Source organism: Schistocerca piceifrons, chromosome 2 (assembly GCF_021461385.2).
Source record: "Schistocerca piceifrons isolate TAMUIC-IGC-003096 chromosome 2, iqSchPice1.1, whole genome shotgun sequence".
Taxonomy (NCBI): Eukaryota; Metazoa; Arthropoda; class Insecta; order Orthoptera; family Acrididae; genus Schistocerca; species Schistocerca piceifrons.
In genome coordinates, this window is record NC_060139.1 from 693134524 (window position 1) to 693155295 (window position 20772).

The 20772-nt window shown below is 39.6% G+C and overlaps 1 protein-coding gene across 2 annotated transcripts in view; it reads right to left on the reverse strand.

The window, feature by feature from the left end:
* Positions 1-20772, reverse strand: part of LOC124775108 (protein timeless) — a 384357-nt gene that overhangs the window by 222091 nt on the left and 141494 nt on the right. For both annotated transcript variants that reach the window (XM_047249934.1, XM_047249936.1), the window contains 3 exons: positions 12079-12247; positions 8527-8644; positions 8293-8387 (listed from right to left, as the gene is read on the reverse strand). In XM_047249934.1, coding sequence (XP_047105890.1) covers positions 8293-8387; positions 8527-8620 — 189 coding nt within the window. In that variant the 5' untranslated portion in view covers positions 8621-8644; positions 12079-12247. The remainder of the gene's footprint in view (positions 1-8292; positions 8388-8526; positions 8645-12078; positions 12248-20772) is intronic.

The following is a 20772-nucleotide window of genomic DNA, read 5'->3' on the forward strand; positions in this document are numbered from 1 at the left end:
ACAGTCCTGAAACACTTGTCAAGACCTTTTCTTGCTTTCTTTGATTATGCATCAAGCCTTGGCTATTGCTACTTGAAAGGCTGTGAGGGTTTTCTGCTGCTCAGTAGCTTTCTACCTGTTGCTGAGCCACACATCTCACCTGGACTGGAAAGCAGTAATCATCAATCCACGACACTATAGGCTGCCTTCTAAGAAGACCTGACGACTTTGGGATGGATAAGTCGGCAGCATGGTGTATCATAGGTGTGATGGGATCCACTCATTCCTAGATGTTGCCTCAGAGTTTAGATACAGGCAGCTGGCTGAACAGTGTCCAGTTTGCTCTGCTGATCATCCATTTTGGTGGTTTCCAGTCAAGGACTGGTAGATGGATCCAAGTTGGAAGTGATCACTAGAATGAAGGTTCACCAGTAACTTCCCACTGAGCAGAATCTGTGAGGCCTGGGGAGCAGAAAGAGATGTCTGTGGGTGAGGATGACATAGCAGCAGCTCTGAAATGAGTGGGATGCCCATACTGAGGATACACAGCTTTGAGACATCACGAGGCTCTCTGAAACTCAACTCCTGGAACCAGTAGACTGTGAGCACCATAGAACAATATAGGAATTAAAGTCTCCCAATAAGACCAATTGTCAGGGAAGTTGGTCCATGAGATTTATTAGAGCAACACACTTCAATTGCAACTGCAACTGCTTGGAGGTCAGTGATCATGGATAGAGCAGAGGACTGGTGTGTGTTATTTACAAACAAAGTTACCACGACCTTGGCCCTTTCCCCAATCTGATCATCCTTGCAGTGGAAGGCATAGCCTTGTTGCATAAGGGCATCAGTTAAGTTTAAAATGTTTCTCTTCTAAACATAACACGGGGAATGTTTCTGCACTAGGTGTTTAAGTTCCTCCTCATGTCTCATGAGCTCACTAATGTTCCACTGTAATATGGGAGCATCTTATCAATGATGTTCGTCTTTCATGCTGTCTCTCTGCCAGGGTTGGGATCCAGCAACGGTTGGAGGCTTAATCATTGAGCTAGATGGTTGCTTCAGGCAGGCCTCATAATTCATTGTCCCCAAAACAATACCATTAAAACTGTTAGATATAATGAGATCTACAATACTTAAAAAAGAGGGAAACATTCCACGCAGGAAAAATATATCTAAAAACAAAGATGATGTGACTTACCATACGAAAGCGCTGGCAGGTCGATAGACACACAAACAAACACAATCATACACACAAAATTCTAGCTTTCGCAACCAATGGTTGCTTCGTCAGGAAAGAGGGAAGGAGAGGGAAAGACGAAAGGACGTGGGTTTTAAGGGAGAGGGTAAGGAGTCATTCCAATCCCGGGAGCGGAAAGACTTACCTTAACGGGAAAAAAGGACAGGTATACACTCGCACACACACCCATATCCAACCACACATACCGTATTTACTCGAATCTAAGCCGCACTCGAATCTAAGCCGCACCTGAAAAATGAGACTCGAAATAAAGGAAAAAAAATTTCCCGAATCTAAGCCGCACCTGAAATTTGAGACTCGAAATTCAAGGGGAGAGAAAAGTTTTACGTCGCACCTCCAAATCGAAACCAAGTTGGTCCATTGCAATATGAGACACAATTTAGGTTGAATGAATGACAATACACCTACAGTAGTTTGGTTCGAGTCGTAAGCTTAGCAGTTAAGCTTTACCAGGTAGCCATTGCTATGCGTCAGACGCTCCGTCCGTATTTATACGGGTACCCTCTCTTTTTCACGTGCTTCGTCTGGTTTGAATCAATTGCTTATTTTGCCTTGATCTGATAAGTGTCGTTCTCTTTGTTATAGGTGTTTACGTCACTCTAAGCTGAAAATGCATTACTGTACTGTGTCATGCATTGTTTGTCGCATTCTGATAGTGCGTGTTTACGGCCTGTCGGCGCTCGCAGCATGGCTTGCTTTTGTGCGCGCTACCACCGCCTACAATTTTAAAAAAAAAGGAGAGAGAGAGAGAGAGAGAGAGAGAGAGGAATCGTCTCATTAGCAAAACAATGGCAAGAGAATACTATTTGTTGTTACTTGCACTGCTGCTTTCTTTGATAATGATCAACAAGAACCAAATAATAGACTGTGTATGATAGAACATGTTCTGAACGAGAGTTAGGCGAAAATTTTTCTCCGTTTGAAAATCTTTGCGGCCGCTTCTTTAGTACATCAAATTCTGCATAGAAATTAGAGTCATCTTAGATTTAAAAATCTAGTCAGTTGCCGTGCTTCATTTCTGACTGTATAACTATTGGGCATAAGAATAATACGAATATAAACATGACACGATACGTATATTTTTCCGCGTTTGCTGTTGTCTCACTCTAGTTTCGTAGTTTATTAGGCAGACAGGATTTAAATGAGATAGCAGCAAACACGAAAGAATACATGGCAAAATGTTTATATTCGTATTATTTTTGTGGTGAAGAGAATACTGTATGTGATTCACTTTTCCTCAGGTTCTTATTAGCAACCATCACTTCTCACAGGGAGGAAAAAATTCAGAACGTAGAGTTGGCCATATTGACAAACATCCCAAACAGTCTTGCCAGTCGGATTTTCGTAGTACATTGTAATTATGCTACATTCGAAGATGAACAATACGGAATTTATATTTACTTCATTGGATAATGTAGGAGAATGCAGTGGTCGAAACTCGGGGTGGAGAAAAAAAGCTCATTTTCCACCTTTTTTTTTTTAATTTATTTACTGACGCAGAGGCTTTGGCGCCAGTATTTATCTTTGTGCCTACAAAGCATGCCTGTGTAGCACTACATATATTTGACGGCAGAACTTCCGCTTGCTTTGCACTCGATTCTAAGCCGCAGGCGGTTTTTTGGATTACAAAAACCGGAAAAAAATTGCGGCTTAGATTCGAGTAAATACGGTACACAGACACAAGCAGACATTTTGTCTGCTTGTGTCTGTGTATGTGTGGATGGATATGTGTGTGTGTGCGAGTGTATACCTGTCCATTTTTCCCCCTAAGGTAAGTCTTTCTGCTCCCGGGATTGGAATGACTCCTTACCCTCTCCCTTAAAACCCACGTCCTTTCGTCTTTCCCTCTCCTTCCCTCTTTCCTGACGAAGCAACCATTGGTTGCGAAAGCTAGAATTTTGTGTGTATGTATGTGTTTGTTTGTGTTTCTATCAACCTGCCAGCGCTTTTGTATGGTAAGTCACATCATCTTTGTTTTTAAATATACATCTTTGTTTTTAGATATACTTAAAAAAGAGTAAAAAATGGACAAACGGGGTATCAAATTAACCAGTTTGAGGTCTAACTTTGCAAAGAAAGCTTTAATTGCTTGAAAGTAATCAGTAATTAAGAAAAGCTTAATTAGTGATTTGAAGGAAAATTACAGAATTGATTTTTGTCAGAATTTTCATAGTCAAGCAAAGAGTTGGAAATGGACAAGTGGGATACCAAAGTGACCAGCATAATGTACAGTTTCACAAAAAATTGAATTCCTTGAAAGTAATCAGAGTAATTAAGAAAAACTTAATTAATGATCTGACGGAAAACTGAAATAATTCACGAACAGCTGCTGCAAGCTACAACATATATGAAGGGTCATAAAGTCCATCTCTTCATGTCTAGATGTTATGTGCTCATAGAAGTTTCATTGGTGTGGTATTTAACATCACAATCACTTCCTTGATCTATATGCTGCTAATAATAATAGAATATCAATTGATATTTAAATATATTTCATGCTTTTTGAACAAAAACTGAAAATAAAAAGAAGGTTTTAAAAAATCAAGCATTTGGTGAAATAATTTGTCTAAAAGGAAGAAATAAAATAGGTTAGAGAAAGATTTGACATGCCTCTGAATGATGCTGAAAATGATGTGCAGCAAACGAGGCATATCAAATGTCCCTCTAGCCTGTTTTATTTCTTACTTTTAGAAAAACCATTTCGCAAAACATTTTTTCATTTTTTTTATTTTTTGGCTCCTCTACCTTACGTCTTTCAAGGTAAGCACTGCAGTCTGTACTCCACACAGGGTGGTCCCCAGAGCAATTAACACACTGCGGAGTAGAGGAACAAATGACTCCCATGTGGGTGGTGTTACAACATTTGTCACACCTTACCTGGTAAAGTGGTGAGACAAAAGTGTTGGTATTTAAAATAGTGTACTGGTTTTGGTATCAAAGGCCAAACATTTAATCGAATGAAACCTGCCTTGACATGCTCCAGAAGTGATGTGCTACTGAATATAAGAATAAAGGAATATGACTTCACCAATTCGCCATCTGCTCTTTTCATTATATTTTGCACATAAATCACACCTCCTTTAGCCCACTTATCTTTTAGTTATTCTTTGGGAATATTTATAATATACCTGCATGACACAGTACCTTTGGTACAGTTCAAGGTGTTGTGTAGCTCTATTTCAATTCCACTTTCCCTTGAGACATTTAGCTGCATGGAGGTTTGTTGCTTACTGGGAGTAAATGTTTCAACCAACAATGTCCAATTTCTCAGTCGCATTATGGATTTTAAGGTTCACAGCAATGTTCTCTAACTCTATATTAATGCAAAAAAGTTAAACTTTCTCAAAGCTCCCCTCTTTTCTTTTAACTATTAAAAACACATTCTGTCTAACAAAATGTGTTCTGTTAGTATAAAAAGAAGTATTTGGAATAATTCCTGCTCATTAGGACTGATTACATAAGCCCTCTTGTTGGGTGGAGTGTTGATACCCACCAGCAGTATATATCTTCTGTTAGGAGGTGATTCAGAGAAATCAATGGTTCCAACTTGGTCGTCCCATGAGTAGATAGTGAAATGAGACTCCACCCGGACAGAGCCCTGCTTGCATGAGTAATACTTACACAACTGAGGTGTGACGGATTCCCCAGCAGTTGCCCGCTAATGACTGTTATGCTTCAACATACATGCGTCTCACTGGCACGCAGCTCACCTTGAGATTGAGGTTTCTTTTTATACGGGTTTATATCCAGCCAAGATCCCCATTCCCTTGACACATGACGATCTACCACCATACTGCAAGGTGCTTGCTGAAGCCTGCCCAGAGCTTATTGTTACAGAGGACTGACGGCTCTTACCATTAACAAGGTCAGGAAACCCAGATTCTTCATAAGCTCATACTCAACAAACCAAGACCGAGCTCCCTGAGCTGCAGGCTATTTAGAATGATATGGAGTGTAGTTGTGACTTTATCAAAAATAAGACAGATGACAGATGCAATGAGCATTACCATTCCCCCCCCCCCCTCCCCTCTTTCACACCCTTAGTGATGAGTAGTTCTCTCCAGATCCACCAAGGTTCTCACTGAGGCCATCACAAACCAAAACTACACTCCCCACCCTGTCCACAAACACATAACATGTGCCTTGTCTTCTCAAGTCATCTACCAACCCCAACATACTCATTAACTCGCCACACAGGAGCACCCCCCTCGTAATTCAGAAATATCTGGGGCAGAGGCAACTGAATCGCATTCTCCATCAGGGTTTCAACCACCTCTCATCACACCCTGAAATGAGCACCCAATTTACGCAATGTCCTAGTCTGTCACTAGTCAACCTCTGCTCTCAACGTGTTGCCTCAATGGCTCATCTCTCTTCAACAGACCTACATGAAAGACCTGTCCCATACATCCTCCAGATATCACTGATTTCAGTCTCAGACATCTCCTACCCCATTAACAGCAGGACCACCTGTGAAAGCAGCCATGTGATGTACCAACTCTTAGCTGTAACTGCTACACTGTATTCTACAAAGGCATGACAACTAACATGTTGCCTGTTATCATGAATGGCCACCTCCCAACTGTGACCAACAGACAGACTCAAATCACTGCTTCATAGCTTGTGCCATCTGATTTCCTTCCACTGACACAAGCTTCTCTGAACTGCTTTGGTGAGAACTCTCCCTGCAACATATCTGTTATTCCTGTAACCCCTGTGATACCAATGTTCGCTAGTCCCTGTTCTCCACCAGCCCATATTCCCTTTCCTGCTCGCATTCCAGCCCTACACCTGCATAATCTTTTCCCCTTCCTCACTTCTCTCCTTCCCCCTCTTGTCCCCCCCCCCCCCCCCCCCCACACACCTTCCAGCACAATCTCATGTTGCTGCACCTAAAAGCCTACCCCTGCACACTCCCACAGTCTCCACCAACATCTCTCCTACTCTTACCCTGCTATCCCTCCCTCTCCCTGCTCCACATCCCTTCTGTACCCCCACATCCATCCCGTCTGAAATCATTCCTTATGTTGTCACAGTCGCACTTAGGCCTTTGTAGCTGGAGATGACAAGTGGCCACGTGTACATGAGTTTTTGTGTGTGTGTGTGTGTGTGTGTGTGTGTGTGTGTGTGTGTGTGTTATTTATTTACTTTGGCTACGTCCTAATGCATAATCTTTTGAACTGCTGATTTTTATTATGTTTCTTCTGATTCAGGAAAAAAGAATACAAGTACAACTAGATTGTATTTCATAAAGAACATCTACATTTTCACAACTGGAGTTCTGTATGGGCTCTGAGGAGAGATGATGGATCTACCTTCAAAGTCTACTTGGAGACTGTGGGGAAAAAAGAAAGAAAGAAAAGAGAGTCTGTATTTAAATGGTATTGTGAATATTCATTTTTACTCATGCAATTAAAACCAATGATTGTAGAGATCTGTTATTTTCATGATACTTCTTTTTATAACAAAGCATGAAAATTAATGATTTCAGATTTCCAGGACATGAAGCAACACAATGTTTTTCTTCATAAATCTGTGTAGGCTATGTCACTGAATTGTAGTCATCATTTATATTTTCCTGACACTCACCAAAATATCCATACTAAAAGAAAATATCTGCTTGAATTTGTGCTCTCTTTCCACTAAATTCTCATTATGTTGCTCTTCATAGTGAAATATATGGTTGCAATGTCAAATCTAGTTTAGCTCAGACTTCTACAGCACGTAAGACAACCTGGTGAACATTGCTGGCCTTAACACAATACAAACATATTGCCATATAATTGGAAGACAGAGGGATACTGAATCCTTAGCTCATATTTCCTCTGCTTCTTAGATAAAATACTTATAGTAAGGCACTCTTCAGCCACAAATGTAAAACAAAAAACAAAAATTCAAAGCCCAAAACTGAACTTAAATAGTAATTAATTTTATCATTAGTTCATTTATAAAGAATATAATATCTACAGTACATTGCTTTTTTCTTAAATATTCAGTTATTACAATTATTTCTTGATGCAAGCAAGCACTAGGTTGTAAAATGTCAGTAGCGGGTGGCTTATACACGTGGAATGACACAGCGATTAAGACACTGGACTACCTGCCATCCAGAAACATATTATTCCCTGATTCTCCTAAATCATTTTAGTTGAATGCCATGATAGCTGCAGCAATTAAGTCATGGTCCCTATCCTTGTCCAACAGGGTTAGTGTTATGTTACTAATGACCTTTACGTTGATAAGTTGTAGAGAAAAATGCTACTGCTTGCTATTGGATCAGTAAACCCTTTAATGTAGTGGGCTTAAAACAAAGGAAGACAGAAGAAAATGAAGGAAGATAAAGGTCTGATGTTCTGTCAGCAATGAGGTCACTGTGTTCCCAACTGAGACTGCTGCTGCAGGCAGAGGCCTGGCAGTGTCCTGTCATGGTACCGCTGGTGGGTACCATCAAGTTATCATTCTGACATTTGCCTAACACAATTTAGGGAAAACATGAAAAATGTACATCTGGGGCCACGCGGGATTAGCCAAGTGTTCTAAGGCGCTACAGTCATGGACTGTGCGGATGATCCCGGCGGAGGTTCGAGTCCTCCCTCGGGCATGGGTGTGTGTGTTCATCCTTAGGATTATTTCGGTTAAGTAGTGTGTAAGCTTAGGGACTGATGACCTTAGCATTTAAGTCCCATAAGATTTCACACACATTTGAACATTTTTTTGTACATCTGGGTGACCAGATGGATACTTCAACTACAGTCTTCCTGAATGAGAATCCAGTGCATTACCACAGTATTTTTCATAGGTGTTTAAGGAATCCATACAGGGGCAAAGAACTCTTATATAATTCATTAGTTTCCAGTCAGTTAGCTAGCAGTCAGTGCTCAGTTACATTAAGCTCTTTATTTGTTTTTGGTTGTTACAACCTAACAACTGTCTCGTTCATTTCATATAAGCATCACCACCACAGAGATGATTCTGCAAGTAGAAATGATCATATCACTAATAGAAGATAGAGAGTTTTTCTAAAAAACTATAGTGTTTCTCTTACAGTTTACCTTCTTAATTGCATGTGACAACCAAAGATATCTTCGAAAATTACGGTCTGATTGAATATCCGTTGAAAATTTGTTTAGTATTTCACCCAAAGCACCTGGAACACAATACATGCATTACTTGGAAAACTCATCTGTATTCCTTTAATGTATGGTAGGATCTGATTCATTCCACTTTAGCTATCTCCTGAAGGGCTGTTTTTGAATTTATTGTCTATGGTACATTGTTATACTTACTTAAACAATTTTCATTAATTTGATAAACATCTCCTACATTACCACCTAGTGATGCAAATATGTTTTGGATCTCCAAGTGAAACATAACATCCATTTTTATTTTATTGTAGGCTTAATTCTGAAAAAAAGATACAAATTAATTATTACTATAACATACCATTAATGCTACATATTTAGTGATATTGTTTGTTTCTCAAAATTGTAGATGATACTTTAAAATATAACGGTTTTGTAAATGGGATTCTCAGATGAGACATCAGCTGTCATTGTGAAATCAAAGATCAAAAAGGAAACGAAGGTGTAAGAAAAGATTTATGAATGTATAAACTAAATGAAAAAATAAAGGAAAATAGGTGAAAATGGAAGTAACATGTAGACTGTATGGATGGTGAAAGATTGCCAGTAAAGGCTCTAAATTATAAATGCACTGGAAGAAGAAATGTAGAAATACCATACACGATATGGTTACTGTAACAGGCAATCTGCCTGACACATGACACGGAGAGGAAGAAGGAGAAGGTAATACATTCTTTTGCTAGGTTACTTACCAAATTTTTCATTAATATCTTTTTTTCCAGATATTGTGGTTCGAAGTGACCATGGTGCACAGATTTTAAAATAAGGATAAAGGAAGAAAGTGTGCAGTCATCCAATATTTGCTGAAAAAATGACATGAGTGCACGAGAGATACATAAGGGCATGATGGACACATTTGGAGGGGTTTCTGCTTCATATTGCAACGTGAAAAAGTGGGTGGCAGAATTCAAGTGGGGCAACACCTCGATCCAAGATGTACCTCACAGTGGAACACAGGTAAAGGCCAATTCAGAGAAAAATGTCTCTAAAATCCAGGATATCATCATGGCAGACTGGTGTCTGATGGAACACTACACTGCTGAGAGAGTGGGTATATCTCAGGAATGCACTGCTCAAATAGTGTGTTTGAGGGAGGCCATAGAAGTGAAACACATTGGGATGTTGACAAAATGAGTGCTCTTTTTCATCAGGACAATGTGCCCCTGCACACATCTGTCATTGCAATGTGTGCCATCAAGTACCATGGCTTCAAACTGCTTTGAACACATTTTCGATCAGATGATGATGCCAAGACTGTGCCGAATGAGTTTTTTGTAATACAAGAAGAAACATTATACAAGGAAGGTATAATGGGCCTGCAACACTGATGGAAGAAGTGTGTGGCTCTAAAACAGGACTACACTGAAATATAGCCATAAACATTTGGACTACTGACAACCTTTACTGGGTTGTCCAAGAACTTTTCAGTTTCCCCTCAACCTTCATATATACATGGTGTTACAAATCTTTGCATTAAGTGACTGGGAATCATAGAACACATCATGGGAACAACTTTTGTTACAAGCTAAATGTTTGCTGATTCTTCCCAACAATGTTATTCATCTTTGTGTATTGGTTATGTCCCTGAGAGGCTGAAGGGCATTGGTACTCTACAGCATGCATATGCCTTGTATGTTGCCTATAATCCTGGCAAATGCCACATATGAAGCAAAATTAAGGTTCCTGATTCACTCCTGAAGTAATTCTCCACTTACAGATACTCATTCTCAAGGTATTCTTACTGAAAATAACTCTATCAATTTAATGGGGCAGGTAGTATGCAGCACACCTGATTCGTAGACCCTGACAATTTAGTGAAATCTCGTCATACCAGTTTGGTGAAATCTTGTCATCTGAGAGCCAGTGAATACTAAAGGATGCCTAACATCACTGGGAAGTGTCAGCGAACATTTTGTCTCCAACAGCAGTTGTTCATATTACGTGATCTATCACCCCTAGACATTTGATACAAAGACTGAAATGCCCAGTATATGGTCACACAACTTGTCTGGTTTGGCAGAATTTTGCTCTTGGGGCACTGTGTACAGTTATGATTGAAATTCAGAGAACAGCACTACTTAACTGAATATCATCAATCTCATATATAATTTAAAAATTTAAGCAGCATACTCCAGGAAAATTCTCACCAGGTATGAATGTTATCTGTTCCGTATTTAACTGGCATTTGAAGTGACATCTCGTAGCAATGATGGGAGCTGCAAACTACCGAGCTGCCTGGTCCACCAAACTGCAGTGCCAGTTTGGCACAGTCTATAGCCACTAGGAAGTCAGTCAGGGTCACGCTGCTCTCGGTAGCAGTGGCTTGCATAGGACTAGCACCACAGTTGGGAATCCTTACACCTACCTCCAGTCCCCAGAAACCTTTATCGTGGAAACCTTATCAAAACCCCTACAGTAGTTCCTGAGATTAGCTTTCACATACAGACAGAAAAATGTGATGAGAGACTTTAGAATATGTATAGATGATTCCAAGGAGTTCTGCTGTTCACCGCTAGATGGCAATGCCGTTGTCTTCACATTAAAGCTCTGTATACAGAGCTTTATTTCACATTGATGAGGGACTGCAATTCATCATAGTGCCTTTTGGTGTCTACACTGTGGTAGTCTTCTTAAGCAAGCCAATGTGGAAGTGATGCATGTACAACTAAGTTGCTTCTGAATGGATGAAAGTAGCATATTCAGAGTGGAATGTCATATATTGGTCAAACATGTGTACAGTGGAACAAGTGTACAGAGCATCATCAGAATACATGTCTAGGCCAGACAGATAAATCTGAAGTAGCAGAGCATTACCTTACCACAGCACACCTAGCACAGTATGAGAAGAAAAAAATTATATTCTCTGAGGCTGTAAGGTAAAGGAGGTCATAGATATTCACACTCCAAAGACTTGGGATTCCAACTAACTATAGCCTGGCATCCAGTGCTGCTACCATTAGACTAAAGAAAAACAGCTTTTCCAGAGCATACTGGAGGACCAAGTGGCTACCAACCTTCGTTTAGGTCCCTGCCATTCAAAACCCAGCAGCAGCATCAAAACATAGCAACACATGCAGGGGCTCTGAATATGCTACCATCATGTGTCCAGAAGCTATATTGTCACACACGAATGATTTCTGGATGATGCCTGCATAAGAAGACTGCCACAGTAGGGACATTTGTAGTCGCTATTAGCCAGAAATAACCAACAGCAGCCATCTCACAATATTTCCACTCCTTGAAGGGATTTTATGATAATGTACAGTCTCTGTAGGTTACAATGTAATACCTTGAAAACTGTTACAAAAAGTATGCATTATTAGAGAGCATGAAAGACCTAATATGGATTTACACTTACAGGTGTGCATGAATTTCACTGTTAACACCTTTTTGTTTTTACAATGAAATTATTTTATGCATGGACTAAGTTATTGGAAATATATGATACAAATCCGTAGTAAATCCTACATCACTGCAACTTAGTTCCTTAGATATTCTGTGGAATGCAAAATAAATAAAATACAGATATACATATGAGATTTAGTTTCAAAATGAAAACAGGTTATATGCAGGTGGATTTAGTGAAGAAAATATAGTATGGAAGCATACATATGGTTCTATGTATCTCTAGGGATAGAAAAAGCTCTAGGAAATAGCAACTGACTAGGACTTGCTGCAACTCATGTGAATACTCACCACGAAGTACAAGGGCTGCGTAGCAATTTGTGGATGTTTATCACGTGGACTGCATTTGTAAAGTCTGTCAATGCTCTACTGCTGGCAGTTGTTGGTGTACAGAGTTTTGTGACCTGTGATCAGCACACATCTACATTGGTAATCTGTCTCCTTTGAATCCAATCCAGCCCTGTAAGTAATACACAAAATCATTTATATAATAGTGTTAAATTTGGTTTCCAGAAAATCTCAATGGTTTACAAAATGCAATGTCTGCTTTTTCTCATTTTTTACACACATATGTTTCAACACCCAAATGAAGCATGTGGTTCAGTTTTTTTTATTTTTGTAAAATATTGTACAATGTTTTTGTTTTCTATTTTAGCCTTAAAACAATAAGCATGTATGCTGCATTAATTTAGTAGTTGTACTGTAGTATTAAACTAGACCAATTTTTACAAAAACTATTCTTGAAGAAAGGTATTTTTAAATAGTAACTGTAGAGAAATCTATCTCGGTTTCCCTTTGAGAGGCGAATTGTGCCTTTACTAGATAGTAGCAATCATTATACATGAAACCATTCAAAAAATTTGATATAGTATTGGAAGTTTTCAAAATGAATGAGCCTGAGACAGCTCATACACCCTCGAATAAATTTTCATCTAATTTTAACTCAGTGTGCATTATCATTTTCCTATTACCATCATCATCATCTTGGGCAGTTTCCAGCCACTGGCTGGGTCTGTCGGGAACACAAGCCTCTCCATCATGTTCTGTCTTTCCACCATTCCCCCTCTTCCACCTTCATCCAATTCTCTCCTCTTCTCATCACACATTCCTTCACTCCCTTCACCCATCTATCTCTTGGTCTTCCTCTGGGCCTCTTCCCCTCCAGTTGCAGATCAAACATCCTCTTTGGAATTCTTCCCTCATCCATTCTCTTCATGTGTCCATACCACTGCAGTCTTGATTTTTCTATCCTGTCCTGTACTGGTTCCTCCTTTAGTCTTTCCCTCACATACACATTTTGCAATCTGTCTCGTCTTGTTACACCCAACCTGCTCCTCTGGAACTTCATTTCACTAGCCTGTATTCTACTTTTGTCGCTTTTGTGCATTACCCATGTCTCACTTCTGTATGCCAATATGGGGACAAAGTAGGTTCGGTATATAATTCCCTTGGATTTCTGTGGCACCTCCTTGCTCCAAATAAGCCCCCTAATGCATTTGTAGAACTGCCCTGCTTTTCTGCACCTTTCATTTATTTCCATTGCGTTTCCCCCCTTACTTTCAATCACGCTTCCCAGGTACTTGAAGTTCTCTACCACTTGTAGTTTTTCCCCTCCACAAGTTATATCCACATTTGGCCTATTCTTCTTCCTTGTTGTGACGATTATTTCACTTTTTTTTTGCAGAGAAATGCATTCCATATTGTGCTGTCGTTGCCTCCCATGCATCTAACTGCTCTTGCACCTCCTTCTCGCAATTTCCCCATAACATCAGGTCATCAGCAAAAAGCACTGCTTTCATTTTATGATCTCCAATTGCATCTGATACTTGCTGTAGGATTTCATCCATAACAGTAATAAACAATAAAGGCGAAAGTGCACTTCCCTGTCACAGCCCATTTTCCAGCTTGAACCATGCAGTACGTTCCCTCCCCACTTTCACACAACTCTCACTTCCCTCATACATTTTTCTGACTTTTCGTGTTATCTCTTCATCTATCCCTTTTGCGTTCAGCACATCCCAGAGCTTTTCCCCACAGATACTGTCATATGCCTTCTCAATATCCAAAAAGGCCATGATTAAGTCCTTCCCGTACTCATAGTGCCTTTCCTGCAGTTGCCTTACCGCAAATATGAGGTCCGTTGTTGATCTTCCCGGTCTGAAACCGTACTGCTCCTCTTGCAGTCTACTTTCAACACTGCTTCTTATTCTCTTCTCCAGGATCTTTTCATAGATTTTTCCACAGTGGCATAGCAGGGTGATTCCTCTGTAGTTCTCACATCTCCTTTTATCCCCTTTCTTGAAGATCGGGACTATAATTCCTTTCTTCCAATCCTTGGGAATTCTGTTCTCCTTCCACACCACCCTCATCACTCTGTATAGCCACTGGGTTCCTACTTCTCCTGCTGCTCGTATCATATCCACTGTTACTTCGTCCCAACCTGGTGCCTTGCCTCCTTTCATCCTCTTTATGGCTTCTTCCACTTCGTTCCAAGTTAGATCATCAATTTCCCCACTATTATAATCGTCTGCTGCCTTAGGCTCTCCATTGCTGTTAGTTACCCGCTTGGCGGCATTCAACAGATCTTCAAAGTACTCCTTCCAAATCTTTTTGAGCTCATGCATTTCCTCCACAACTCTTCCATTATTATCCATGATCCTCAGGCACTCACTTCTGTCGTTCCTCTTATTTCTTACCATGGTGTAAAGTACTTTTTTGTTCCCTTCACTGTCCTCTTCTAACATTCTTGTCCATTTTTCCATCCACTTCTTCTTCTCCGCCCTTACTATGGTCTGTGCCGCTTTCTTGCTTTCCTTATATTTTACCCTAGCTTCCTCTGTTCGGGTCTGGAACCATTCTCTGAAGGCTTTGTTCTTTCGAAGTACTGCCTCTTTACATAAGTTGTTCCACCATGGGGTTTCCCTACTTCTCCTCTTTGTGCTAGTTCTTCCGCACACAGTCTCAGCTGCCTCAACTAGAGCCCTCTTAAAATCTCCCCATTCTTCTTCCACTGTTCTCTGATCTTCCTTTGGCAGCTTCTTCCTGATCAGTGTCTGGTACTGGGTCCTCCGTTCATCCTCTTTCAGCATCCATGTCTTCAACCTTTTCTCCTGTATATCTGTTGCCCTCCTATCTTTCTTCTCTCTCAGGGTGGCTACCAACAGCCGATGGTCACTGTCTAAGGCCTCAGATGGAATGACCTTAACATCTGTGAGGCTGCTCATCATCTGCCTATCCACTAGTACATAGTCTACTACTGAAGTTTGGGACCAGTCCCCACTGTACCAAGTTATTTTCCTATTACCATGTGCTTAAATTCTCCCATGTCTCATATTTTCTTTTTGTTGGCTCTGTTAGCACCTATGTAAGTACCTGCTTAGGTACCAGATAACTTTGTTGAATAACCTATTTTCTCTCTATGCAATCCTCATTACCACATCTAAGATATGGAACTTTCTGCTTACTTTAATCTGGTATACCTTCCCATTCTTAAATAAATTCTCATAACCTACAGTTTTTACTTCCTGCCTAGCGAGTCTGTTCCCTTCCATCAAGTTGTATGTTCAATGCCTAGAAAGTGGCACAACAATTAAATGTTGAATGGCAGTTTTGAGAGGACAAATAATGCACAGTCATTCTGTCAGCACTGATTCACCTCATGCAGTGTGAATACATGATTTCTATAATAGTAACAGATTTTATTGTCACTTTTACTCTGCTATATCACTGTAACGTAAAAGTCTAGTTTGACACCCACTGACATGGAATGGTAAGCCATTGGACCATAGCCTTCACATAGGCCTCGACTGGCCCCATATCACTGACCTTTAGTTGCAGAAGGATTCTGGAACATGTAGGCCTATTGTACTTGAACATTATTAAATACCTCAAAGAAAATTATCTATCGGCACACAGCTAGCAATGACACAGAAAATATTCTTCTTTTGAGCACAACTGACTCTTTATTCTCTAAAGTAATGAGGGCTATGAATGGGAATCTCAGACTGATGCCATATTTCTAAATTTCCAAAACGTTTTTTACAACATTCGTAACAAGTGGCTTCTAGTCAAACTGCATGCCTATAGAGCATATTCTCAGTTGCGCAACTGGGTTCAGGATTTCCTCTCAGAAAGGTCACATTTTGTAGTAACTGATGAGAAGTCATTGACTGAAACAAAAGTAATACCTAGCATTTGCCAAGGAACTGTTATAGACCCTTCTACTGTCCCTAATATACATTCACGTTTTAGGAGACAGTCTGAGCAGCCTTCTTAGATCGTTTGCTGATGATATCATTTAGCATCTAGTACTCATCAAATGATCAAAACAATTTGAAAAATGATTTAGACAAGATAACTGTATGATGTGAAAATGCAATTACCCTCAACAATAAAAAATATTAGGCTCTCCACATAAATAATAAAAAAAAATTCTGTTAAATTTTGGCAACATATAAATCACACTAAATAACTAGTGATTACAATTACAAACATCTTAAACTGGAATCATCACATGGAATATGTTGTGGGGGAGGAGAAATAAGACTATGTTTTACTGGCAGAACACTTAGAAGATTTAACATTCTTTTTATATTTTTTGCATGAAGTCATACAATAATGGCTTACCAAATGTCATGTTGTTACATATTTATGTACAAAGGATTCATATTTAACTACAAAGGTTGACACTTAGTACAAGGGTGAAACAAATATAACTGGACTCCTTTTTATAAGTTTATTTAAGCTTCATAAAATTTCACATGCATGAACTTATTTTTCTATATAGTCTCATGAACAAGAAACGCATTTTTTCCCAACAGATAGACCGTTTCTTATCTCATTTTTGTAAAATGAATGTGGATGTGACAGCAGCCAGTTGCGCACAAACAGTAAAACAGCACCACAGTCGTCAAATCTGTGATCTCCAACTGCTCCCTTTAGTAGTCCAAATGCATGACTATCGCAGGATGACAAGTCCAGACTCTAAGGAGGATGCTCTAGTGTGGTCCAGAAAAATTACTGAATTTTTTGTTGAATTTGGGCAGCTGTGTGGGGTTGAGCATTTTTAGAAACCACAATGACATCCTGGATTGGAAATGTGCGCCTTTTCAGATGATAAGCATATTTTTCTTGGTCAAAATGTTGGCTGTAGTATACAGCAGTTCAAAGCATGACTTTCATGGATAAAATCGATGAGAAGAAGTAAAATGAATAAAGAATGCTGCAAGATCCTTCCCCACTGAAAGACAGTTTTTGGCTTTGAAGAGTGCAAATTTGTCCTTTCTGTCCCAGAACAAGCTGCCTTTTTTTGGATTCATGGATGTAATAGTGCTCCCACATTTCATCACAAGTCAAAATCTGGTGCAAAAAAAAATGTTCCCCTTCAATCTGGTAGCATGTCAGTGACAGTTTACACATCTCAAGGCAATGAAATTTATCTTCTGCGGTGAGAAGAAGAGGCACCCACCTCGCGGACACTTTCTGAAGTACACAGTTGTCAGTAATGATCACCTGAGCATTACCGTTGCTTATGCCAACCTCAGTAGCAATTTCAGCAACTATTATTTGCCAATCATTTTCAATGACATGGCTAACAATGCAAGTATTCTCCTCAATTACGTGGGTCCTTCGGCAACATCAGTGAGATGCATTCCCAACAGCTTCTCATCCTTGTAAAAACTGTTTGTGCCATGTGTATACTTGAATCTTTCCCAGGGTCTTGACACCACAGTGTGGCACAAGTCTTTTCAAAATGTCAGGTGGTTTCAAGCCCTCTGTCATGAGTAACTCAATTGCAATTTGTGTGCAACAGGTGATGGTACCCCTTGTCTGACTAAAGAAGTGGCACAACAATGTTCTAGCTGTGAAGAATTATCACTGGAATCAAAAGCAACAATAAGCAGAGATCTGGTACTCACCTTTACAAAAAGTCACATATATTCTTTCAGTGAGTACAAACACTTATTTAGAATTTTTTTTAATTTTGTTTTACATTGATCTCCAGTATATACTCTTACTGATTCTGGCAATTTGTTGTACCTCACTGAGTCACTGATATAAGGACTGTGGTCTATTTTGCTCTTTGTCTGTAATAATTGTTCTTATTTCTTGCCTTGTGATTATGTACATAATAACATTTTGGTGTGTCAGCCCAACAGCTTACAAAAAACTTGAGTGTCTATATACACTGTCCAGTCACAACAATTTGGACACCTTTTAAAAGAGTGCAGTGCAGTCTGCTGTAAGACATGCAGGAAGAGTGTCACTGGGGTTCTGGAGGTTACTAACAGGGTGTTCTGGAGGTCACTAACAGGAATGTGAAGCCACGCCAACACCATTACCATAGCCAGCTGTACTAGGTAAACAACTAGGTGGCATCAACAATTAGACTGAGAGGGTCCCACAGATTCTCAATTGGGTTTAAATCCAGGGAGTTTGGTGGCCAGGAGAGTATGGTAAACTCATCCTGGTGCTCTTCAAATCACACACATGCACTGCGAGCTGGGTGACAAAAATAGCTCTGAGCGCTATGGGACTCAACATCTTAGGCCATCAGTCCCCTAGAACTTAGAACTATTTAAACCTACCTAACCTAAGGACATCACACACAGCCATGCCCAAGGCAGGATTCGAACCTGCGACCGCAGCAGTCCCACGGTTCCGGACTGCATCGCCTAGAACCGCACGGCCACCACGGCCGGCTGCTGGGTGACATGCTGGTTTGTTCTGCTGATAAATGACATCGTGCCAAGGAAAAACAAGCTGTATGTAGAGGTTGACACGGTCCCCAAGTACAGATGCATACTTGTGTTGATCAACTGTGCCTTCCAGAATGATGAGGTCTTGCAGAAAATGCCACAAAAACATTCCCCAAAGCATTACACTCCCTCTTTGTTTGCTTTCAGACATTTCCTACCATATACACCAACAGGCATATGTCAGATGGAGCATAAAATGTGATTCATCAGAAGAGGCCACCTGTTACCACTTAGTGGACAGCCAGTTGTGGTATTGACATGCAAATTCCATACTTCATCGCTGACGATCAACAGTCAGCATGGGTGCATGAACTAGGCACCTACTGCTGAGGCCCATTTGCAGCAATGTTTGCTTAGCGGCTGTTGAGGAGACACTGTTGATAGCCCCTTAATTCATTTGGGTGGTCAGTCACTCAATAGTTGCTTGTCTATTCGCCTGTACCCATCTCTGCAATTGTCATTCATCCCTGTCATCTATGGCCTACAGTGAACCACAGCTGCGTCAATGCAGATTTTGGATAGTGCCATTTTTCCAAGCATCGTGTACCTAAACCACAGTGACATACAAAAAGTTGACAAACTATTGAAGTGCTTTCACTCTTAGCTCAAAATCCAACGATTGTGCTCTTTTTGGATGTCAAGTAAATCACTGCATTTGTGCCTTATGACAATGACTACGACATGCTTTATATACCCTCCAGGGCTAGTACTGCCACATGCTGTCTGTAAGTGGTTACTGCACGTTGATGCCGAACATGAGTGGTGGTGAATGGACCATCTATATAAAAAGATATTTCTTTTTGATAAGGGCTTCATGACATGTTCTCCAGTATCCCAGACCATTTGTCAATATAACACTTCTCTTTAGTAGCACCAGGGTCATTCCATGTTAAAGAGACTTGGTGACAAAAAAATTAAAATGACAATATTACAAATATAACCTTAAAAATGCCAAGTTAAAAGTACATTTGTTCATTGCAAAATAATCTTGAACATGAAAAAATTAAATTTCTACCTTCACTAAGCGTTTAAAGTGCACTACTCTATGGCACCACAGAGAGGTATGTTTTATGCTATTTCCAGATGAGTATTAGTTGTGTTATCTATGGCTGATTGTTCTATTGTTGCAAAGAATATTGAAGTCAACATTGTTATAGCTCATAATAATTCGTTTTGTTGAAGTAAGCTAATTGCATTTCTTTATTTTGTTAGTTTTATAATATATATGCAGCTTGTAACACCCGTAACAAAAAAGATATAAAAGTTTAATTTGTAATCTAGTAAATTTGTTCTGTACAATACCTTTCTGTAAAAGTGAGGTTATGCACATGTTTTACAATATCATACCATTACATGGCATTTTGAAATCTTATTTAACACTCTTAGAGCTGTTACGAGTGTTACTAATTTTTGTTTCGGGTGTTACTTAACACATGTGTAACACCAGTAACTTGAATTGGAAGCTTTAATGCCACCTTCATCTTTAGTAGGTCTAGGCCCTACATTTAAATTATAACCAAAGGGTATTATTATGAATGAAAAAAGGTTTTTTAACTATGTTTATTACATATGAAAACAGTTTTAAGCATGAAAACTAAAATTTTTATTCCTCTGCATACATTTCTTTAAGCACTACACCTACATTATAAAAGTTAATTAGAGCATTAACCTGACTCAACTGATGTTCTCCTAAAATGTTAATTAAGCCCAAAATTCTTTAGATTACATATAATTTATGTTTTCCATTTTAACTTTTCCAAGAACAACAATATTTCTAACCTCAGTTTTAAATTTTATATAGGCCCAGTAAACTGCTTACTGAGGCAAATTCTAGTCATTCATAAGAGCCTATGTTAAACAATGTACTGTACTGGGCAGTTCAAAAACAAATATACTCTGTCCAATCTATGTTATTTTGAGAGAGACTTTGGACTGACAGTTGAGTGGAATTTTTTGCCAGTTCACATGGTAAAGGAGCCATGGATGGCATTGGAGGTGCACTGAAGAGGAGCATGTGTACAGCTGTTAGATCTAGGAAAATTATTATTAACAACACAATTGACTGTTATGACTACACTCTGAAGAATTTTTCTAAAATTAAGGTATTATAGGTTGATAACATAACAGTGGAGCATAACAGTCCTATTTTGGATGAAAGGTGGAAAATTTTACAAGGGATTCCTCAAATTCAGGGCTGCCATCACTTGTGGCCTTATAACACAACTGA